We start from the raw sequence: 24,814 nt of genomic DNA, 5'->3' as shown, positions 1-24,814 counted from the left end.
ATTTTTCCTGATTCTATTACAGATGATAACTCTTATGTGCTTAATGGAAACCTTTTCAGGGACTATTTCAATATTGAGGAATGACCAAAGAATTTCTTAGTGTATAATCTGATAATTCTTTGGCAATATACCGAATTTGTCTGCAGTCATGATAAACAGATAAAGATCAATGCCAGATGCTGATTAGAAAGGGCAGTCATTTCACTCAGCCTGTCACATGGCTTCCCATGTAAACTGCAGAACCCCAAATGCTCTTATATTTCTAGAGTCACAATTGTACTCCCAGGATTGTTTAGCATCATGACAGGCTTAATGCTACAACCGGTGGCCTCTTTAAGGGCTACAAAAACATTTAATATGAAAACATGTTTACTGACTTACACACAAGAAAAGCACAATGTAAAAATTAATAATTAATTTAATGTCCATGACACTATACCATTTATCTTTCAATTTAGGATTCATAAAGATTATAGTATATCTAAAAATAAATTTAAGGTCAAACTTTCATACCATTATAAGAATTTTGCAGCATGTGTGATTGCTAAGAAGTCATGACGAAGTGAAAGTGAAAACCGCAGAGTCATGTTCAACTCTTTGGGACCCCATAAACTGTAGCCCACCGATATCCTCTGTCCATGGAATTCTCCAGGCAAGAATACTGGAATGGGTTGCCATTTCCTTCTCCAGGGGATCTTCCCAACCCAGGGATCAAACCCAGGTCTCCTACACTGCAGGCAGATTCTTTATTAACTGAGCCACCAGGGAAGCCTACTTTTTGGGGAATTAGGTCCGCTTCCTTTCACCTCAGGGTGAAACTTGCTCTCACTACTCTTCTCAAGTCAGCTGATGGACTGACTTGTTCGGGATCCTGTCTTCACCAATCCTCTCTGATAGCCCTTCCCTGGGCTCAAGTTTCCCTGAAAGTCCTTCTTCTTAGCTCTCAGAGTATATCTTACTGTCTCTTCTCAGTAAATTGGCACTCCCATCCTTTCCCCATGGGTGGTATATCCTGGATTAGTGAGGCACTGGATGTGTCTTAATGGTCTTTGTGTTCTAGGACCTAAGCATAGTGCCTGGTACCCAATAGGGGCTTATGTAGTGCTTGTTATTAAATTAGTTAATAGATGAATTAAAGAATGTGAGTGAATTTTGAATTGCAACAACTGATAGAAAGGTAAATTCTTAGAGATCCTCAGGGATAGGAATCGGTGGTTATACTTGGAAGTTGTATTCAGGAAATGTTTTTATGGATTTCCAAAGGAATCAATTGAGAAGACATATGAAACTACTGAGGAAAGGAAAAGAAAAAAATATATCTAGGGACCGAGGATACCTGATTCATGATGCCCTGCCAGAGAGAAAAATCCTTGTCCTTTTAGCCTAATTTGGCAATTCTATTCTCTGCCACTATTATATCTCCTTTTGTCCTTGGCAGGAGCCCTTGTTGAAAGAGATGGTGATGGTCCTGAGCCCCCTGTTTTTGATCTTCATGCTGGGACTGGGTCTGACCCCACTGACTCTGGCTAAGGATGACCACAGATACAGACACTTCCTGACCCAGCACTATGATCGTAGCCCAAAGGGCCGGGATAACAAATACTGTGAAACGATGATGAAAAGACGAAACCTGACCAAACCCTGCAAAGGCATCAACACCTTTGTTCATGGCAACAAGAATGACATCAAGGACATCTGTAAAGATAAGAATGGGAAACCTTACAAAGGCAATCTCAGAATAAGCAAGTCTGCCTTCCAGGTCACCGTTTGCAAGCATAAAGGAGGGTCCACGCGGCCTCCATGCTATTACAAAGCCACCAAAGCCTACAGAGTCATCGTTATCGGCTGTGAAAAGGGCTGGCCCGTCCACTTTGATGAGTCCTTTGTCCCTCCACGCAAGCAGTCCAGAGCTGGCTCTGCTCTTCCTTCATAGCATTTCCCCCTTACACCGCAGCAACATTCGTCGCTAGAAATCCAGAAAATGAGCTGCTGACCTTGTCTTTTCTGCTTTAGAATATATTTCATTAATAAAAATGTCTCTGAGTCTTCTCATTGATGCTTGGTCTATTTATCTTTCCCCATTTTTCCTGTTCGATTGAAAGGGTTGGATGGGAAAGCAATGCCTTTTTCCTTGTCAGTCAGTTCCTGATCAGGCATTCAAGGAGTGGACTTTACTTTTCTGTTAAGGTAAAAATGTTAAATTCATCTTACAGAGATTTTTGGGAAAATTCCAAGGCTTAAGGCCCCTAAGCAGAATTTTTAGGAGAGGCAAATTGTTTTTGCTGTCACCTAATAAGCCAATATTACTTTTACAAATGTTAAGCCTTAGGAAGAGGAATTTAGTACTAAATACCAACAGATTAATTACACTTTTCTTTCTTTCTCTCTCTCACACAAACATACACACACACACACACACACACACACACACACACACGGGCAATCACACCCACCCACACTTTGGTAAATCCTGCATAAATAACAAAATACAATCAGGATAGCCCCCTCTTACCTTAAGTACGAAGTAATTTGATATTGTTTTGACTGGAACACTCCCAGGATATTCTCATGGTTATTTTATATAAAGATAAAAGACTGATTACTACATTATTTTCTCTTTAATATTTTACTTTATTAACTGATATCTAGCAACGCTGAGGTCTTGGGAAGGTCGTACAAAGATTTCAAGCTTTTCCTTTGTTCTTCAACTTGATATGTTTTCAAGTAAATACAAGCTTAAGTTAACAGACAGTCTCTGTAAAATATGCTAATTAATCCATGAGTTCAAAGTTACCTAATTTCATCAACAGATGCCTGGATATCTTACTTAGAAAGTAGTTAATAAACTACTGTTATGCATTGCTAGTTCTTTCATTTTATGAATAACTGACACAGTCACTATTCCCCATGGTTGCCTCCCCTGCTGCCTACATGCCCTGAAATGGACCAAAAGCCCTGGTTCCTCAATACTTGGGTTAGAGGCCAGTGTCTTGGTGCCACACAGAGCCCAGCCTCACTGAAAGTATTCAATTTATGGAGGAAGGGATGAAAGAGTAGGTTACTGGTTCATCTGTTTAAAAATTGGAAACATTGTCATTTCTCTCCAAAGTAGGAAGAAGGATTTTCCAAACCTCTTTACTGGAAATTTTGTCTTACTATAAAAATCAAAAAAATCCTTAGGAAGCAAGATATTAACAATGTCTGATAGACTATCTGATTTTTTTTTCTGGTTCTCCAATCAGTGGTGAAAGTGAAGTCGCTCTGTAGTGTCCAACTCTTTACAACCCCATGGACTATAGTCCACCAGGCTCCTCCTCCATCCATGGAATTTTCCAGGCAAGAATACTGGAATGGTTTGTCATTTCCCACTACTGGGAATCATCCCAACCCAAGGATCAAACTCACATCTCTTGGATTGAGCTCAGGTCTCCCACATTACAGGCAGACTCTTTACCCTCTGAGCCACCAGGGAATCCCAATCAGTGGTAGTGCATATTAATTGTTCAGTCACATCTGACTCTTTGCCACCCTATGGATTATAGCTGACCAGGTTCCTCTCTCTATGGGATTTTCCAGGCAAGACTATTGGAAAGTGATAGTCACTCACTCGTGCCCGACTCTGTGACCCCATGGACTTCAGCCCACCAGGTTCCTCTGTCTATGGGATTTTCCAGGCAAGAATACTGGAATGGGTTGCCATTTCCTACTACAGGGGATCATCCCAATCCAGGGATCAAACCCACATCTCTTGCCTCTCCTGCATTGGCGGGAGGATTCTTTACCATTAGTGTCACCTGAGAAGACGGCAATTCAGTGTAGTTGTTATTTTATCAGATTGAAGGGAACAAAGGAAACCAAGAAAAATGGGAACCCTAAAAATGATCATTGCTGACACCTACTGAACACTTAGGCTAGGCATTGTGATAAGCACTTTACATTGATTTTACCATTTCTTCTTCACAATGTTCCTTTGAGGAGAAGGACCCTATGGACCTTGCCCCTACACCATGTCCTCTGCCTGCCTTTTGTCTGTGGAAAAGTTTAGTCAAAGAATAAGTTTAATGAGAGAAACGTGGAAACAAAGGGAAACAGTCAAAGGAGACTAAATAATAATGTAGTCAAGGACCTTTATTTCTTTCTCAAGGGCTATAGATAATATTCTGAGCCATAGCCTGAGAGCTGTCTTACAGATAGTAAAACACCAGGTGGGGAAGTTAATATCATGATGACCAGACTGTTTCAAGGACATGAGCTGCCAGAGTTCCAAGAACTGGCCACAAAGAAATGGGAACAAATGGATGATGGAACTGAAGACTAGCTGTACCTAAAACAATCAACATGTTGCTAGTCAGACCACCGATGACCAAGCTGAAGACGACTGTCAGAGATGACTTTGCCGTTCCTGCATGTAGTCCCCCACCCCAACTTGGGTCTGTAAAATCTCTTGCCCCACTGGTTGTGAGGGTACAGGAAGTCGGCCTTTGGATGGATGTCCACCACCCTCCCCCCATAGTTGCAGGCATCTGAAATAAAGCAAACTTTCCTTTCCACCAACCTGGCCTGCTTATTGCCTCTTAAGCGGTGAGCAGCTGGACTCCCCACAATTCTTTCGGTAACATTGAAATGAAAGTAAAAGTCACTTAGTCATGTCCAACTCTTTGCGACCCCATGGACTATTCAGTCCATGGAATTCTCTAGGCCAGAATACTGGAGTGGGTAGCCTTTCTCCAGGGGATCTTCTCAACCCATGGATTGAATCCAGGTCTTCCGAATTGCAGGCGGATTCTTTACCAGCTGAGTCACAAGGGAGGCCTGGTAGCACTTTCATTATGTTTATTCTACTTCTAAGGAAACACACTGAAAGAAGTTAAGCGATTTCCCCAAGATCATACAGTTAGTGTGGTAAAACTAGGTCTTTCGGATCACCATATCAAAAGAAGTTCTTACTGAGATTAAACACGTCAGCAGAGCAAACCATTGGTGCAAGCTCTAACCTAAAAGTATGTGTTGGGGGCATTTGGGGATCATTTCATTTTCTGTTGTAGGCAGAAGCTTGAGAGGCACCCATTGATGTTGACTTTGAACTCTGTTCATATTTTTCCATGTCTTACTAAGTCAGTTGGTTACTGTGCCTGAGGCCACACATGCTCTTGTATAAAAAGTAAAATCTCCTCTGTAGCTAGTCATATTGCTAAACCATGTTGTTGGTCACAAAGAAGCAGAATGAGAGAAAGGAGACAGAATTGTGCACAACTAGTTTTGGAACAGACAACACAAAGTACATTGGGGGGGATTAAGCTCTTACCCAAGTGCTAAGTGTGTCTTCAGAAGTTGTATCCAGTGGTCCTGGGGTGAGGAGTAAATCCAGCATCATTTCTTCCTGCCACCCTGCTTCCCACAACTCCTTCACTTCCCTCTCCTCCTAACTCCATATCGCGTATCTGCAGCAGCAGACACAGCAATGTGACTTAGAGTTTTGGGTCTTTCTGTGCACAGGCAAAATGTGGTTATGAACTGAGAAGGTGGCATTTAAATGAATGATAGCTATGTTTAATCTTGATCATTATTGTTAAGGATAGGCTATAGGTGGAATAAGATGCAAGTCCCTCATCAGCGTTATAATCACACACAGTGTGATCAACCATCATGAAGCAGCATCTTTGAAAACAAAGGACATACGTATCAAACTAGGAACTCAGCTGGGCCTAACCCTTAGACTGAACGTGTAGAAAATGGGCCCGTCTGATGCTCCAAAAATTGTCCTTGCTGCTTTGGGTTGCTCACTTCCTGTTGAAACTGGGATGATTTTTCTTGCCCCTTGGTCTTCTCTAGGCATCTCCAAGGCAGTGATGGCTCTCCAGCGGACGCAGGTCTTTCTTCTGTTCTTGTTGCTGACCCTGCTGGGGCTGGGGCTGGTACAGCCCTCCTATGGCCAGGATCGCATGTACCAACGATTCCCGCGGCAACACGTGGACCCTGATGAGACAGGAGGCAATGACGGCTACTGCAACTTGATGGTGCAAAGATGGAAGATGACTTCACATCAGTGCAAGCGCTTCAACACTTTCATTCATGAAGATCTTTGGAACATCCGCAGTATCTGCAGCACCACCAACATTCAGTGCACGAATGGCTGGATGAACTGCCACGAGGTTGTGGCGAGGGTCACAGACTGCAGGGAGACCGGGAGCTCCAGGGCTCCCAACTGCAGGTACCGGGCCAAGGCCAGCACCACAAGTCAGCATTTGAGGTTTGACTCCTTTGCTCCAGGCTATTCTCAGAGTAAACCCAAGTGTTCCAGATGAAAAGATGCAGGACTGGTTCTCTCAGTAAGGCCATCTAATCCCCTCCCCCCAACTACTGCCAATCAGCTGGAGCACTGTACTTCCCACTGACTGTTATTCCTTCCATCTTTCCTTCACTGCTGCACTTCTTGGCTCTAAGGAAAAGGGAAAGACACACACTCTCTGCTCTGCACATCCATAAACTGATCCCCACTACGACCAGTGACAGGAGTGTTGGATCTAAATAGGGTGAGTTATGGTTAGAAGGGCTGGTGCTGAGGATGTTTAGAGGGAAAGGCCCAGGAATGCTGGAAGAGGAAATTAAGATGGTGGGATTAAGAATAGACAGTGACCCAACGTGTGAGAACTAATGACCTGGATTCAATCTTGCTGATACAGTTTTTATAGCCTCTCCCCACTCTTCCTAAGTGTAATATCACCATTCCTTGGTATCCATGGGGTATTGGGCCAGGATCCTCCATGCCCAGGATACCAAAATGCAAGCATGCTCAAGTACCTTGTATAAAATGGCACAGTGTTTGCATCTAAACTATATACTTATCTCTATATCACTTTTAATACCTAAACAAGATAAACTTTATGTAAATAGCTGTAGATGCAATGTAAGTGCTATGGAAATAATTGACAGCACAAAGCAAATTCAAGTGTTACTTTTTAGAACTTTCTGGGGGAAAAAATTTTTTTTGGAGTATTTTTAATCCATATCTGTGGTTGGTGGAATCCCTGGGTGCAGAGAAGGTGGATTCAGAGGGTTAACTGTACACTGAAGTACCTTGAATCCTGGTCTTCTCATCTTGTTTAGGCCTTTTGAGCCAGGGATAGGGTATCACAAAAGAGAAGGTACCTACCCCTTGTGCTATATTTGGCACAGTACTTGACATTCTCAGAAATGCTGTCAATAAATGTATCTCATTAGACTCTCACAGGTCTGAGGGATGGATTATTAGGCCTGTTTTGAGGCATCATGCTCAGAGAGTTGAGAATTAGGATAGAGGTTCCACACCATCAGGCATACTCCTCATGGTAAATGAGAACAGGGAGCTAGTTTAAAGGGGAGACTTTTTCAAGCAACTCTCTGCCCTAATTTGAATAAAATAGTTCTTGTGAAGGCAGCTTCAATCTTGATATTTGAATGATTAAAACAATATTTCAAAACTGGAGCTCCTTATAACATTCTTAATGACAAATCAAGATCAATTATAATGACAATAATTAGGGAAATGTCTTCTGAGCAGGGGTGTGTGTAGTCAGAAGTGAAAACATGTTTCGCAGGCTTTGGGGAAGTGTCATAAAGAAGACAAGATTCTGGAAAGCACCATCTTGCAGAATCAGTATAGTTGCAGCCTAGGATTTCGGGGAATCAAAGCTTCCTGCTTGGAAAATATTCTTCAAGTCTCTATTCATATTCTGCATCCCCTTTAAAGGGACGTGTGTGCTAAATTGCTTCAGTCATGTCCAAGTCTCTGTGACCCCATGGACTGTAGCCCACCAGGCTCTTCTGTCCAGGATTCTCCAGACAAGAATTCTGGAGTGGGTTGCCGTGCCCTCCTGCAGGGGATCTTCCTGACCCAGGAATCAAATCTTGGTTTCCTGTGTCTCCTGCACTGAAGGTAGATTCTTAACCACTGAGCCACCAAGGAAGCCCCTTTAGAGGGACAACCCTTTGCAACTCACAGACATAATGCTTAAAATCCCATTTTCTTTAAGAAACACACTCTTTTGAGAATTGATGTGAATGCAAAACAGCTAGCTAGAGCGAGACTGATTTCTCAGTTCAGATGGAAGATAGGGCAGACAGGAGGTATTTGGAAATGCCAAAATAAACATCAATTTTTCACAATGTTGCTCTTGTCTCAGACAGGCTATAGCATATTTTCATTTCTTATAAACTTTATTATCTCATGAGACTTATCTTCCAGCCTGGAAACCAAACAGTAAAATTGGGTCCAAGTGCCTACAGTGGCAGAGAGAGGAATTTTAAGGTGGAGCTCAGCTCTCAGGGCAGTGCTGAGACAATGCTGTCCTCTCTCTTCCCCGTGCATCCGCAGGTGGTCCTGCTGACTGAAATGGCGTCCACTCTAAAGGTCCTAGGCTCTCTGTGGGCTCTGCTGTTCACTTTATCCGGGCTCCTTGTACACGGCCAGAACCTTTCCTGGAGGGAATTTATGAAACAGCACCACCTAAGCACAAACTGGGCATTCAGCAAGTACCAATGCAACGATCTGATGAGGGAAAGAGGCATTCCCAAAGACAAGAACTATCACGTCTTCATCTATACCTTATGGCACAAAATTGAGCGTATATGCCTGCGGAACTGGAGAGACCGCTACAGAAATGTATATATATGGGCCCCAGATCCCTTCAAGACACTCAAGTGCATCCGGAAGAACAGCAAAAGCAGTTACAAAGATTACAAGAGCTACAGCTACATTGAATTCCATTGCAGCATGAATGGGTTTGTTGATGTTGTAGAGGACATGCGGTTATTAGAGGATATCGGCAACTAGAAAGTCCAACCAGACCCACAGCTTTCAGTGTTCAGTGCTTCCAAGTGGTGGCCCCACCTACATCAAGAGCCCTTACATTTATGGGCCAATATTTCCAACTACTTAGAGTTGTTTCACATGGTTTCTTGCTCTCACAACTTCGCCTGTGTTGTCTCTCTGCCTGAAATACCCTTCTGCTCTCATTTATCTGATTTCCTTCTATATGTTTGTTTGCTTGTTTGTTTTTAAAGATTCAGCACATATGGCATCTTTCTGACTAATCTGGGAAATTTTCCGATATTGATTCTCCTTATACTTTTGCAAGCTGAATGATCTTTCCATCCCTAAATAAATTATATCATTTCAATGTGTGTGAAATTTATTTATGTGTGCAGAGTATGTGTTGTGTGATTAGTACAGGTATTCTAAGGGTGTGTTATATGGCTTTTGCTTGAATGTGATTTGTGCTTTATGTAGGTGCATATTATATGTGTGTGTCTAAAGCATATACTAGTTTTTCTTGTGTGTGTGATGAAACTATAATTGTTTATGTGCTAAGCATTGTTGGTGGGGACATGCTGAGATCCACCCAGACTGGTTGATGTGACCAGAACTGCTTAGGTGTAAAATATGTAACATGTTCCTGACACATGGCAGTTGCTCAGCCATCACTGTTTTCTTCCTTCCTCATCCTTTGACTTGATATCTTAGCTTTGACAAAATAAACATGACAAATGCCTACCAATCATCTCTCTTCCTGGCTTTTGTTAAGAATATCTCTAAGGAGGCTATTGCATTTCAGATGAGTTAAATTGTTACATCTCCTGATGAATAGTACATTAAGTAGATGATATGAGCAAAATGAGTTTATCTGATAAACAACCATTTCACATGGCAGAGATATAGGGTAGGGTTTTGTTGTTGTTTAGTACTTAAGTCTTATCTGGCTCTTTTGAGACTCCAAGGACTGTAACCCATCAGCCTCCTCTGTCCATGGGATTTCCCAAGCAAGAATACTGAAGTGGGTTGCCATTTCCTTCTCCAGAGGTTCTTCCTAGCCCAGGGATCAAAGCTGCATCTCCTGAATCCACACTGGCAGGACGATTCTTTACCACTGAGTCACCAAGGAAGCTCCAGGGTAGGCAAAGAGGACTTTAAAAGTGGGGCTTAAGACTGACATTTTGTTGGAGGAAAGAAGAAGTAGATTGGAGAAGGAAATGTTAAAGACACAAGTAAATAGGGTTCACCGAAGTTGTTTGCTAAATTGAGGATAGAGAAACAGAGTAAGAAATGTTCATGTCATATAATTTTGCCTGGGGCAGGTATTTGAAGGAGACGTACTGAACATTAAAGGACCTTGTGTTTTTCAATTTCCTGCATCACTGAGTGACTCAAGCCCTGAAACTAATAGGGACGGAGTAATGGGACAAAGTAGATGATTAAACGGTTAATTCCACCAGAGGATTGTAAGTAAAGAAAAAAGTATGGGAGATCCCTGTAAATTAATGATTACTCAAGAAAGCAGGTTTGCTTAACCACAAAACGGAACAGACTTGCTTAGAAACAAAATCCACACAGCAGAGGCATGAAACATGTTCCCAAACAATAAAACAATGGTGGCATGAGACCAAGTATTCTTGCCTGGAGAGTCCCATAGACAGAGGACCCTGGCTGGCTATAGCCCAGGGAGTCTCAAAGAGTTGGACACTTCTGAAGCAACTTAGTATGCACCCACGCTGATTCTGAATAAACCTATCTTTTCTGGAGAAATATCTGGCAGTCTATTTGTTTCAGGGCAACATAGTACAATAGCCTTGTGTTGTTGCTTAGACTTTCCCATATCCGCTTCCCCTATTTGGATAGATGCATATTCATTTACTGTGGATGATGACTGCAATCATGAAATGAAAAGATGCTCACTCCTTGAAAGGAAAGTTATGATATAACCTAGACAATTAAAAAGCAGAGACACCACTTTGTCAGCAAAGGTTCATATAGTCGAAGTTATGGTTTTTCCAGTAGTCATGTACAAATGTGAGAGTTGGATCATAAAGAAGGCACCCAGCTTTTGAATTGTGGTGCTGGCAAAGATTCTTGAGAGTCTCTTGGACAGTAAGGAGATCAAACCAGTCAATCCTAAAGGAAATCATCCTGAATATTCATTGGAAGAACTGTTGCTGAAGCTGAAGCTCCAATGCTTTGACCACCTAATGCGAAGAGCCAACTCATTGGAAAAGACCTTAATGCTGGGAAGATCTAAGGCAAAAGGAGAAATGGGCAGCAGAGAATGAGTTGGTTAGATAGTGTCACCAACTCAATGGACATGAATATGAGGAAACTCCAAAAGATAGTTGAGGTCATAGGAGCCTGGGGTCCTACAGTCCATTGGGTCACAAAGAGTCAGACATGACTTAGCGGCTCAACAACAACAATATTCATTTCCCTTAGGGAACTATCCTTCTTAATTTTGTATGTGTATTGGTGGGGCTGTCCATTAAGGTTCCTGAACTCCTCTACTGAGTCAAACCATAGTAATAGGATCCAAGGTAGGCTAGCTATATTCTCTTTTATAGGAAACCAAAATGTACCTCTTTGACACAGGAGTATTTTGAGAAGTAGCAGATAAAGGAGAAGCTTTGAAATAGAGTATAGATTACCCTATAGAAGGGAAATTGACAATTACAATGGAAATCTCCATTTGTAAGGATGCCTCCCTCTCTTTCCAGGAAGGAAAAAATGACTCTAATCTTAAGACACACTTGTCAGCTAAAATCTGCATAACAAAACTTACCCTTGTTTACTGTACCTTTCCTGGTCACCTCCCCATAATTTGCTGCCTCCACATTCTTCTTTCTTTGTTTTAGCTGAAGAGAGAATGTAAGCCCAAATTCTAGCCACCTCATTGAGTTGCTTATCATTGAGCTTCTCATGTCTATGTGGGGTATTCACAGGAATAAACTTCTGTCCATTTTTCTCTTGTTAGTCTATCTTTTGTTATAGAGACCCTGAGAACTGGGAAAGAAAAATGGAAAAGGTTTTGTTTTTTTTTCCCCTATACTGTCCTCAGAGTATAAATCTCAAGTAGTGATGCAAGGATTTTTTTTTTTTTTTAAAGTAAAGTGGATTTATGCCCATTTGGCACTGTTCAGTCTTTGATGCAAGGTTCTTGGGTTCCAGCTTTTTCAAAGACAAATTCTGCTGCTATATTTTATATTGTAATCTCTCCCAAATTCTTCCAATAGATCCCCACCCCATTCCCACGATTGAAACAACAGAGAAGGGGCTAGGACACAACCTCTGAAAGAATGACATAAGCCCTAGAGGATACGACATAAACTATTTAGTACCAACTAGGTCCATTATGGCAGAAGATTTGACTTCCAGTAGACTTTGAGCCTCATTATACACTCATTGTAATACTTTAGCATCCAAATACATACCAAAGGTGCCATGACAATTTCAAGACTAACCATATAGGATTTAAAAAAAAAAAAAAGCAGTGATCCAATTCCTGGAAATCTCCACCTCTTGTCTGAAATGGTTGGCATAATCCTCCCAATCCTTAGCCTATGAAATTACCTAGCCGATAGGTGGTTGGTAAAAAACCAACCACCCCATGTTTTGGGGCCTTTTGCCCTCTTCTGAGATGGCCCACACTTTCTGTGGAGTTTGCTTTTCCCTTCCAAGGCTGTTCTCACCTTTTGAGACAACCTTCTGTCTATGGAATGTGTATATCTCTAATTAAACCCACTTCTTATCTAGAAAGGACCTTTCAGAAAAAGAACTGGATATACATAACACAGTGAAATTGACATCTGGTCCTGAGAACTCACTTTTCCATAACGTTGCTTTAGAAATGGTGCAAGGGATCTTTATCTCTTCTACCCATGAAGAGGTGGCACAGCTGAGCGGCTCTATCCACCCTCAACTGATAAAGAATTTCCATCAGTGTTGTCTCGCCATTCATGCAAGCTGAAGAGAAAAAGAAAGCACTAAATGGTAAAGATCATTCAGGTTCAACAAATTCAGCGTCTTCTCTGAACCCTGTGAAAGAACATGGTGTATTGTTTGAATGCTCACCTGAAAACTGGACTGATCAGAGGAAAACACCACCAGTTATGGCTTACTGCATAGTAGGGAGACTCTTTCTTCATCCCAAGCTTCAAGAACTTTATGTCTGTTTTCATGACTCAGTTACAGAAATTGCCATTGAAATGGCTTTTAAAGTGTTCTTTGGATTAACCTTGTAGCTGTATTTTCTTGATGCATAGCAACACTGTGCACAGACCATCAAGTAGGGTTAGAACTGCTGAAATCTATTCACAAAGAGATGAGGTTTAACTTCTTTTCACTAATCAATACTGAACACAAGGCTGATGAAGACTGAGATGATATGCTGCTGAACTTGATGCACTAAATCTTATTCTGAGACTTTTGAAGAAAATACTTGATCAAAATATGAAGAAGAGATTGTTAACTTATTTTCCATCTTGGTATATAACATTAATTTATTTACTGATTTGAAATAATGTGATGTATTTTGTGTAAAATTAATATAAGAATATTTATCTTGGGAAAATACCCAATTTTTTGTGTATTTTTCTCAAGACTAATATTGATATCTGGCAAAACAATCATGAAATTGGGACGAGATGACCAGGTTCTGTTACTAATTAGTGTTGTGACCATGAGCAAGTTTTTGTACCTCTCTGAGCTCAGATTTCTCATATACAAAGGAAATGATTGTTTTGAGGTGTCTAAAGATCCTCTTAAGTAAAATGTGCAATTTTTTTCCTCTAATCTATTGTTCGGTACCTAAATTTGTAATGTTGAGTACTGATTCCTTCTTAGATCAGATACTTTTCTTTTAGGTGTTTTAGTAGATACTTCAGTGTGGGGGAAGAGAGGAGTGAAAATTAAACTTAATTTTTTATTTATTTGATTTTCTTTACTCATTCAGGTCAGTTCTATTTTGACTAGGATATATATTTTTAAACTATTTGTTCATATACTTTCATTGTTTTTCTCTTTTTTGAAATATATTCAGGTATACACACATTTTATACAAGTTCATGAATTTTAGGAAAGTTGTATGTAAATCTTTTTTAAAAACCCAATCATGTTGAAAACACTGAAAAAGTTAACTAAAGAAATTCTATGGTGACTTCCAATCAATACAAAGTTTTGCCTTACAAATCCAAATCTGGATGCATTAGGTTTTCCCAAAGGGGTACCCCTAATGAACAATAATTTATTTGACCTTGAGTAGAGAAAGAAAAGTACTAAGATCAGAATTTTTTTAGCTGTCAGAATTTGGCAGATTGAAAGGAAGGAAGAAGATGACAATTCTTAATTGACATTTACCCAGTGGATTCTGCTGAATTCTCAGATGCCGCCATGACTTTATAGCACTGGGTTCTCTCTTCTTCAGGATTTATCTTGGGAAGGCAAATTACACCAGCGCATCTAAAGCTAGTCTCTGCCTTTCCCTTACCTCAGGCATGAGACTTCCAGCTTAATCAGAATTAACTGAAAAGTGTAGTGGATGCGCCATGTAAAATATTTGGTCTTAGAAGAAACACTATTATCCCTCTGTCATGAGTTTAAGAGATTTTCACCCAGGTGTTGAAGATGCAAACCACTATATTTGTCCTATTAGTGACTTGTGGGCCTTAATTTTGGCATTCAAAACAGAGCAAGAAACTTTGGTAGAAAATGGTTTGCAATATCCTCCCCTTCAGATTATAATTTTGGTCAAATGATAGACTCTTTATTACTGTCTTAGGACTGCTTGTACAGATATATAAGTATCAAAGTATTGTTTAACAGTATTTAGTAAATGTCTTAAATTTCTTGATAATGTTCCCTCAAATACCATGAAGCTATTTTTGATATGGAGAATTATTCATAAATGCAGCCATTGATCACCTCAGATTTTCAAACAGACTGAACTTGGGACTTTACCATCAGGAAATTTTTGTTTCATTTAGTGAAATTTTGATCTGTTGAACTGCTCTCCTGGTCTCAAAGAATCATAAGACCACTATTTAATAACTGAAATAAAAAGACAGACTACTGATCTTATATAAGGCCAAGTCATTTGAAGTATTGCAGATGTGCTCTGTAATATACATGTTGCAGAGACATCGCATTTTTAAGAAAGAAAACCAAACATTATCTTGGCTTTTATCTCTAAATAGATATCAAAATAAGTGTGGTAAATACTGTAAACTTAGCTGCTCATTTTTCCATATATGTTCAGATTCACACCTGAGAGTAGATCCAACTCATTGGACAATAAGTGCCTATCTGCAACTTTATTAAATAAAGAGAGATGTAGAATGCTTTTGCAGAGAAGGCAACAGCACCCCACTCCAGTACTCTTGCCTGGAAAATCCCGTGGACAGAGGAGCCTGGTGGGCTGCAGTCCATGGGGTCGAAAAGAGTCAGACTCGACTGAACGACTTCACTTTCACTTTCTTGTCTATCACTTTGTCTCTCACTGAATTCTTTCTGCCCTGAGGCATAGAGAACCTGAGCTTCAGTAAGTCCTGAGATCAGGTGTGTGATCTCAAATAAAAGACAGTGAGTTTGAATCCCAATCTGGGTTGTGTGGTTTCACTACCACTTTAAAAGTCCCCCTTCAAATTGCTTTGTGTTGCTTGCAACCAAAAATACCCGAACGGATAAACTCTATCTGCAAAGTTTGTGATCCTCACAATCACCAGCGTGATCATAACATCTAGATTCAGAGATCTGCTATGCATACTAAGTACCTATCCTACAGGAAGCATTAACTGTTTTTATGCAGCACTTTGTCAAAACTAAGTTAGTATGCATGATGTACTGTGATGCCAACTGTGCCAAAATATCATAGTTTGGAGCAGAAAAAGGTTCATTGCTGAGCCAAGCAAGGAGAACTGGTGGTTCATGCTCAAAAGACCTGAAATCGCTGATGGTTTTCAGGGAAGAGTTTTTAAAGGCAAAATTTGGGGTGAGGGCTGCACAGTGTATGACTTTCTTCTGATTGGTTGGTGGTGAGGCAGTATAATGATAACCCAGGACTCTTGTACTCACTTGAAGTTACCATCCTCCACCTGGGTGGGGGCCTTATTTCCTGTAAAAGAACTCAAAAATACATTGTTACTATACCCCTTGAAGAGGAACTAGGACTCTGCTTTGTCTCTGCACTATTTTTGTTTCCTGACCACTTTTCCTTCATTTCTGCATTTCCCCACTTCCCTAGTTAGTAACTGTCTGCATCAGCTCTTTGGAAAAGGGGAAGGCCTACAAACAGGAAACAGAAAGACTTTTGTACCTGGAGGGTCCTGTCGGGTTCTGCTGTTTGAAGCACATAATCTTCATAATCTACCCTCCCCAACTCACTAGGCTCATCTCCTAAAATCTCACTTTTTTCTCTTAATAGTAGTCACTTACAGTTCCAGAAATATGTCATACACCTTTCAGCCACTGAAACTTCTTTCTTACTTGTTGCCACTTGGTGACAATCTGTCCTTTGTTTACATCCCAGTTCAGTCCCATGGCCTCTGAGAAGCTGCTAGTCTTCTATTCATGATGATCCCTTCCTCCTAACTCATTTGTACCATACTTTTGGGACTTAGAGTATGTTGCCTTGTGAGTTTCTCTAGTGGTTCAGATGGTAAAGAATCTGCCTGCAATGCAGGAGACCCATGTTCAATCCTTGGGTAGGGAAGATCCCCTGGAGAAGGGAATGGCTACCCACTTCAGTTCTTGCCTGGAGAATTCCATGGATAGAGGATCCTGGCAGGCTATACAGTCCATGGGGTCCCAAAGAATTGTCATTAACACTTTCACATATGCTACTTTGTATGGTTTAAATGTTTCTCATATTCACTCACTCATTCATGCTTTCACTTATCCAACAGCTTTGTAGAACGTCTACTATGTGATAAATGCTGTGTTAAGCAATCATGATAGAAGGATAAAAAAGCCAGTTTCCTGCAAGGAGTCAAGTTCCCTAAAACAGTTTCTTCTAACCTGAGGACTTCAAGAAGTCCATAAGCCCACTGAAATTATAAATTCTTGATATGTTTCCATATGGGGATAGCAAGTCAAATGGCTTTCCTCAAATTCTCAGAGAAATTTACAGTCATCGGTCTAGTGGCTGTGGTATAAATACCACACATATGTACATAACTATCAAAAATACCATTGTTGCTGTTGTTTAAGTCCAATCCAACTCTTTGCAACCCGAGGGACTGCAGCACAACAGGTTTCCCCATCCTTCACTATCTCCCCGAGTTTGCTCAAACTCATGTCCATTGAGTCTGTGATGCCATCCATTTCATCCTCTGTTGTCCCCTTCTCCTCCTGCCTTCAATGTTTCCCAGCATTGGGGTCTTTTCCAATGAGTCAGCTCTTCACGGTGGCCAAAGTATTGGAGCTTCAGCTTCAGCATCAGTCCTTCCAATGAATATTTAGGGTTGATTTCCTTTAGGATTGACTGCTTTGATCTCCTTACAGTCCAAGGGACTCTCAAGAGTCTTCTCCACCACCACAATTTGAAAGCATCAATTCTTTAGCACTCAGCTTTCTCTATGGTCCAACTCACATAGTCATACATGACTACTGGACCTTTGTTGGCAAGATGATGTCTCTGCTTTCTAGGATGCTGTCTAGGTTTGCCATAGCTTTTCTTCTAAGGAGCAAGCATCTTTTAATTTTGTGGCTGCAGGCACCATCCACAGTGATCTGGGAGCCTAAGAAAATGAAATCTGTCACTGTTTCCACTTTCTCCCCTTCTATTTGCTATGAAGTGATAGGACCAGATACCATGATCTTCATTTTTTTATTTTTTTATTTTTTTCCAGAGAAGTTTATATTTGGGCCTTAAGCTTTTGAAAATAAAGTTTAGAGACATAGCATATGAATACCACTGTAATACACATGAAATATTCTATCAGACCCTAAAAATTAACATAAACTTAAACTTTCTCATAGTCAACAAAATAGTGGCTGGGTGCCGATTTTATTAGATAAGTTGGTTACAGCATTTTAATTATCATTTTACGTCTATCTAGGTGTAGCTGAAATTCAAAATGCACATCAAAGTAAAACTATATCACAACTCAATGCCATACTAGATCTTCATTTTTTTAATGTTGAGGTTTGTTTTTTTTTCTGGCTGTCTTTGGCTGACTGTTTAATTCGGTACTAAGTGCTGATCTCTTTTCTTCCTTTCTATCCATCTAAGGAGTTGGTGATGGACAGGGAGGCCTGGTGTGCTGCGATTCATGGGGTCACAAAGAGAGTTGGACACGACTGAGCAACTGAACTGAACCCGTCTACAATCTCTACTTCTTACTATTTGTGCTGCGTTTATGTAGCGTTCTGACCTGAGCAGGCAAAGTGAACTCCATTTCTCAGGTCATGGGTTTTATTGCTAGGATACCAGTCTTCTGTGAACAGACAGTGTTATATCAAATGGCCTGAGGCACATGCAGTGTGATTTCTGCCAAAGCCAATCCTCTGCAAAGCACTGGACCCTCTTAAAGACTGCCGGGCCTACTTCGTTAATTATTGAAGCTCTTCTTCGACTTTTCCTTCAAAGAATCTGAACCCTAGATTCTTTGTTTTTCTTTATAGAGTTCTGGTAACCCACACTGTTTCTTCTGCCACCTTGAACTTGGCTTTGACCAGGAAGTGACTTCCAGATTTGCCAATCATGTGAATGTTGAATTTAGCAAACCTACAACTTCTGCCTCCAAAGCTACGATAAGATCCATCTGCTTTCTCCAGCTATGCTCAGCAAGTTCCTCATCCCAAAGCAGCTGTCAGAGACTTCCGCCTGAGTGCCAAACACATGATCACTAAATGTTGAGTTTTAAGCCAGCTTTTTCACTCTCCTCTTTCACCTTCATCAAGAGGCTCTCTAGTTCCTCTTCACTTTCTGCCATTAAAGTGGTATCATTTGCATATCTGAGGTTGTTGATATTTCTCCCAGCAATATTGATTCCCTGCTTGTGAGTCATCCAGCTGGGCATTTCGCCTGATGAAATGGCAACCCACTCCAGTATTCTTGCCTGGAGAATCCCACGGACAGAGGAGCCTGGTGGGCTAAGTTCACGGGGTCGCAAAGAGTCGGACACGACTGAGCGACTTCACTCACTTCACTCTTCATTTAAGTTAAACAAGCAAGGTGACAATATACTGCTTTGACATAATCCTTTCCCAGTTTTGAAACAGTCCATTGTTCCATGTCCTGTTCTACCTGTTGCTTCTTGACCTGATATAGGTTTCTTAGGACAAGTAAGCTGTTCTGGTATTCTCATCTCTTTAAGAATATTCCAGTTTGTTGTGATTCACATAGTCAAAGGCTTTCGCATAGTCAGTGAAGCAGAAGTAGATTTTTTTTAATTCCCTTGCTTTTTCTATGATCCAATGGATGTTGAGGATTTGATCTTGTACATCTGGAAGTTCACAGTTCATGTACTGCTAAAGCCTAGCTTGAAGAATTTTGAGCATAATCTTAGTAGCATGTGAAATGAGTGCAATTGTATGGCAATTTTAGCATTCTTTGGAATTGGAATGAAAACTTACATTTTCCAGTCCTGTGGCCACTGCTGGCTTTTCCAAATTTGCGGGCATATTGAGTGCAGCACTTTCACAGCATCATCTCTTAGGATTTGAAATAGCTCAGCTGGAATTGCATCACTTCCACTAGCTTTGTTCATAGTAATGCTTTCTAGGGTCCACTTGACTTCACACTCCAGGATGTCTGGCTCTAGGTGAGTGACCACACCATCACAGTTATCTGGATCATTAAGACATTTTTTGTATAGTTCTTCTGTCTATTCTTGCCACCTTTTCTTAATATCTTCTGTTTTCCTAGGCTGTTGCCATTTCTGTCCTTTATTGTGCCCATCCTTGCATGAAATAGTCCCTTGATAGCTCTCATTTTCTTGAAGAGATCCCTAGTCTTTCCCATTCTATTGTTTTCTTCTGTTTCTTTGCATTGTTCACTTAAGAAGGCTTTCTTATCTCTACCTACTATTCTCTCGAACTCTGCATTCAGTTGAGTATATCATTCCCTTTCCCCTTTGCCTTTTGCTTCTTTTCTTTTCTCAGCTATTTGTAAGTCCTCCTGAGACAAACTTTTTGCATTTTTTTTTCCCTTGAGGATGATTTCAGCCACCATCTGATGTATAATGGTATGAACCTCCATGCATAGTTCTTCAGGCACTCTGTCTTCCATATCTAGTTCCTTGAATCTCCTCATCACATCCATTGTAGAATCATAAGGGATTTGATTTAGATCGTACATGAATGACATAGTGGTTTTCCCTACTTTCTTCCATTTGAGCATGAAGTTTGCAATAAGGAACTGATGATCTGAGCCACCATCAGCTCCAGCTCTTGTTTTTGCTGGCTGTATAGAGCTTCTCCATCTTTGGCTATAAATAATATAATCAATCTGATTTTGGTATTGACTACCTGGTGATGTCTATGTGTAGAGTTGTCTCTTGGGTTGTTGGAAGAGGGTCTTTGCTCTGACCAGTACATTCTCTTGGCAAAACTCTGTCAGCCTTTGCCCTGCTTCATTTTGTACTCCAAGGCCAAACTTACGTGTTACTCCAGGTACCTCTTTACTTCCTACTTCTGCATTCCAGTCCCCTATGATGAAAACCAAAACTCATTCTATCAGCTGGAATTGATGGTTCCAAAGTAATTTATATTGAATTTAGAGATACTCTGACAAAATTTCAGATTTTGTTATCTAGATTTTATTACCCCTATCGCCCTGGGGCTTCCTTGGTAGCACTAGCGGTAAAGAATCCACCTGCCAGTGCAAGAAACATAATGAGACTCAGGTTTGATCCCTGGGTAGAGCAGACTCCCTGGAGAATGGAATGGCAACCCACTCCAGTGTTCTTGCCTGGAGAATTCCATGGACAGAGGAGCCTGGCGGGCTATAGTTCATGGGGTCACAAAGAGTTGGACACAACTCAGCAACTAACACACATACACATTGTATAGGCCATATTTTAGGAGTCAGCAATACCTAGAACAAGGATATTATTCAAAGATAGATATTTTCATAAGATATTACACACAACAGATTTATAATAACTCCATAAATACTCTCACACAAAGTTTATTTCTGCTCCAATACAGTACTCTAGTTCACATCAGCAGTAGCTGATAGAGAGGATGGTGAGAAAAGGGAGAGATAGTTTGCTGTGCTATCTTTGTCCTTTGTTTGTTTTCTGAGAAAATTTCTATCCCTTCTTGTTTTTGTGAACTTACTGCATTTTATAATCCTTAAATCCTTCCAACAATATTGAAGAATCTTGGTTTTATCATCTTATGACAACCATCAAAGCTTCTAAGTCTCCATGCCAGTATGTAAAGTATGCATTCTTAGGAGTAGCTGGAAGCCAATTTACTTCATAGAGAAATTCTAACTCATTCAGAAGTAAGGAGAGAAAGCTATTAAGTAAATGTGTGGTTAGTAAAAACCACTCTGCTTTGAAGAGCTAGAACAAAGAGTGGAAGAGCAAGACAGCAGATCTGATGTTTTCTAACTGAATTTATCCTTCAATTATACTTTGATATAACTATAATATAATTTAACAGTTAGAATCCAGTGAGTGCTAACAGGGTCTGAACAAATTAGGGCTGGAAGAGTTCTGTGCCTGCAGAGAGGAAAGTTCAGAGAAGTGGATATTTGAACACAGTCTAGAAAGATGGATAAGCAACCAAGCAGACTAGGTGGAAAGGAAAATCCAGGCAAAAGAAATAATGCTTGTAAAAGTGTGAATGCTATTTTTTAAAGTTAAAACTGTGGTTATCATAAAAGTTTTTTAAAAAAAACCCAAGTCATCGAACAAACTCATAAATAATCTCATTTTATTTAGCTCATCTTGAGGATGAGGAAATGTTTCTCCTAATAAGGATATTAGTAACATGCTAAAAACAGTTCAAATGTGATTTTGGTTTACAGAAATGTATATTCTCTGCTGGACAAAATTCATTTGCATCACTATGAACAGGAAAGATATACATGTTATTAATTTTATAGAAGCACATTTCTACTCTGCAAGTCAAATATATACACTGTCACAGTGTCTGTTCATCCACAGTGGGTCTACTAGACAAATCCTGGTTCTAAATGAAAAGACTCTCAGATATGCAGATGACACCACCCTTATGGCAAAAAGTGAAGAACTAAAGAGCCTCTTAATGAAAGTGAAAGAGGAGAGTGAAAAAGTTGGCTTAAAGTTCAACATTCAGAAAACTAAGATCATGGCATCCGGTCTCATCACTTCATGGGAAATAGATGGGGAAACAGTGGAAACAGTGTCAGACTTTATTTTGGGGGGCTCCAAAATCACTGCAGATGGTGATTGCAGCCGTGAGATTAAAAGACGCTTACTACTTGTAAGGAAAATTATGACCAACCTAGACAGCATATTAAAAAGCAGAGACATTACTTTGTCAACAAAGGTCTGTCTAGTCAAGGCTATGGTTTTTCCAATGGTCATGTATGGATGTGAGAGTTGGACTATACAGAAAACTGAGGGTAGACAAATTGATGCTTTTGAACTGTGGTGTTGGAGAAGACTGTTGAGAGTCCCTTGGACTGCAAGGAGATCCAACCAGTCCATCCTAAAGGAGATCAGTCCTGGGTGTTCATTGGAAGGACTGATGCTGAAGCTGAAACTCCAATACTCTGGCCACCTGGTGTGAAGAGCTGACTCATTTGAGAAGACGCTGATGCTGGGAAAGATTGAGGGCAGGAGGAGAAGGGGACGACAGAGGATGAGGTGGTTGGATGGCATCACCGACTCGATGGACATGGGTTTGGGTAGACTCAGGCAGTTGGTGATGGACAGGAAGGCCTGGCATGCTGCGGTTCATGGGGTTGCAAAGAGTCCGACACAACTGAGCGACTGAACTGAACTGACATCTCTTTTGTTCGTTTCCAAATTTTGGATTATTTTCCTTTCTGAAGACTAGAAGCTTATGAATTGTTCAGGAAATGTATAGAGGTCCTTATGATTGATGTGAAGAGGAAAGGAGTCACAAGAAACAGTCTGATCTAGCAAATGGACAAAGAAGAAACAGTATTACATGCCCAAATTGACTAAAGGGCTAAAGGTTGGAGGCCATTTTGAGTGTCAGGCCTTCAGCTCCACAGAAACAATAAAACTAAACCTCAGAAAGAAACTTGGAACTCATCATTCATATATATAAAAAGGTATCTTTCTTGTTATTTTATTTTTCCTGATGTACTGTTTCTTTGTATTAACAAACCATTATCTATTTATCAATAGTTTGTTCATGGATATTTGGAACATTCCCAAATTTCCACTCTAACAAGCAGTATTGCAATAATATCTTTGTACATTTCTCTATGCACACATGTGGAAAAATTTTTACCAAGATCTATTTTTACTTTTACCAAATTTTGCCATATTTTCTCTAAACTTGTCAACTGAAAGGAAAAAAAAAGCAGCATAAGAATTGTGAGTTTAAGTTGTATTAATGATTTTACTGAGTACTAAAGCCTAGGAGACAGCTATTCAGTTAGCTCTGAGTAACTGCTCCAAAGAGGTAGGGGAGGAGCCAATTTATACATGATTTTTATAGCTAGCGAATACAAACAGTCAAGCATACATCTTGGTTTAAAAAAAGTATGGCTAATCACAAAAGACAGACATCTCAAGTTAGTGACTTTAGTGATTTTTATGTATGGGAAACTGCAAGAATCTGGAGTCATTGAAATTATTCCTGAGATACACATGTAACCATCCAAAGGTCTGTTTATTCAGGGCACAGAGTGCCTTATCTTGTTTATCATCCTCAATTCCCCTCAGGGTGCCCGTCAATGAGCAATTGTAGTGGATTGCTACTTAATCCTCGTATAACTGGGTGATGTTATTTAGTCTCTAAGTTGTGTCCCACTCTTTGCAACCCCACAGACTGAAGCCCGCCAGCTCCTCTGTCCATGAGATTCTCCAGGCAAGAATACTGGAGTGGGTTGCCATTTTGTTCTTTGTTCTTCTTTGTGCACAAATTGATTGTAACAGATTGTATTTTTCAAAGATGTCCGTATCAACATATCCCATTATATATACACTTATAGAGTGATATTGACTCTTCTCTATCAAAATCTCCCCTTTCCTTGAGTATGGGTTTGTCTTAGAAAACCCCTCCTAATGAATAGAATGGGGTGAAAGTAATTCTGTATGATTTCCAAAGCCAGGCCATGGACTTCCTTGATGGCCCAGTGGTGGAGAATCCACCAGCCAATGCAGGGGACATGGGTTCCATCCCTCGTCCAGCAAGATTCCACATGCTTTGGGGCAGCTAAGCCAATGGGCCACAAATACTGAGCCCAGCAGCAGCAGCAGCTACTGAAACTGGCGGGCCCTAGAGTTGCTTCTGCAACAAGAGAAGCAACTGCTATGAAGAGCTCTCACACCACAACTAGAAGTAGCCCCCACTTCCCACTAGAGAAAGCTCACACGCAGCAACAAAGACACAGTGAAGTCAAAAATAAATAAATAAAACTAAAAATAGAGCTACCATGCGATCCTGCAATTCCACTCCTGAGCATATATTCAGAGAAAAAATTGATCCAAAAGTATACATGCACCTCAATGTTCAGTTCAGCACTGTTTACAATAACCAAGACATGGAAGCAACTTATTAATAAATACTCATCGATGACCAATGGATAAAGAAGATGCGGGACATACATATATACAGTGGAATATTACTCAGTTGTTAAAAAATAATGAAATAATGCCATTCACAGCAACATGGATGGACCTAGAGAGTGTCATACTGAGTGAAGTCAGACAGAGAAGGAAAAATATTACATCCCTTATATGTGAGATCTAAAAAGAAATGATACAAATGAATTTACTTACAAAGCAAAAAGAGACAGACTTAGAGAATGAACTTAGTTTGCTGGGGGGAAAGGATAGTTAGGAAGTTTGGGCAGGTCATGAACACACTGCTATATTTAAAATG

General features: G+C 40.4%; 3 protein-coding genes across 4 annotated transcripts; all 3 read left to right on the top strand.

Annotated features, from left to right (window-relative positions):
• The first annotated feature begins 1,456 nt into the window (after positions 1–1,456).
• LOC110140089 (angiogenin-1-like) lies at positions 1,457–2,056 on the top strand. The gene has a single exon (XM_020898353.2). It carries the CDS (start codon positions 1,457–1,459, stop codon positions 1,931–1,933), a length of 477 nt encoding a protein of 158 aa, XP_020754012.2. The 3' UTR covers positions 1,934–2,056.
• Positions 2,057–5,849: 3,793 nt separating this feature from the next.
• LOC110140088 (ribonuclease 4-like) lies at positions 5,850–6,305 on the top strand. The gene has a single exon (XM_020898352.2). The coding sequence runs from the start codon at positions 5,850–5,852 to the stop codon at positions 6,303–6,305; it is 456 nt and encodes a 151-aa protein (XP_020754011.2).
• A 117-nt stretch (positions 6,306–6,422) lies between these two features.
• On the top strand, positions 6,423–9,126 carry LOC110140107 (epididymal secretory protein E3-beta-like). 2 transcript variants are annotated; one of them, XM_020898374.2, is made up of 2 exons: positions 6,423–6,533; positions 8,354–9,126. In XM_020898374.2, exon 2 carries the CDS (start codon positions 8,372–8,374, stop codon positions 8,810–8,812), a length of 441 nt encoding a protein of 146 aa, XP_020754033.1. In that variant the 5' UTR covers positions 6,423–6,533; positions 8,354–8,371; the 3' UTR covers positions 8,813–9,126. The 2 variants fall into 2 exon arrangements, with proteins under 2 accessions (XP_020754033.1, XP_070324605.1); XM_070468504.1 differs by lacking the exon at positions 6,423–6,533 and having other exon boundaries at positions 8,206–9,126.
• The last annotated feature ends 15,688 nt before the right edge of the window (positions 9,127–24,814 follow it).

The sequence above is a fragment of the Odocoileus virginianus genome, chromosome 6, assembly GCF_023699985.2.
Source record: "Odocoileus virginianus isolate 20LAN1187 ecotype Illinois chromosome 6, Ovbor_1.2, whole genome shotgun sequence".
Taxonomy (NCBI): Eukaryota; Metazoa; Chordata; class Mammalia; order Artiodactyla; family Cervidae; genus Odocoileus; species Odocoileus virginianus.
Note: the sequence above shows the minus strand (reverse complement) of the source record. Positions and strands in the feature narration are given on the sequence as shown.

Coding starts and splice junctions, on each gene's coding strand:
- LOC110140089 (XM_020898353.2), top strand. CDS start 1,457: ATGGTGATGGTCCTGAGCCCCCTGTTTTTGATCTTCATGCTGGGACTG.
- LOC110140088 (XM_020898352.2), top strand. CDS start 5,850: ATGGCTCTCCAGCGGACGCAGGTCTTTCTTCTGTTCTTGTTGCTGACC.
- LOC110140107 (XM_070468504.1), top strand. CDS start 8,207: ATGAGACTTATCTTCCAGCCTGGAAACCAAACAGTAAAATTGGGTCCA.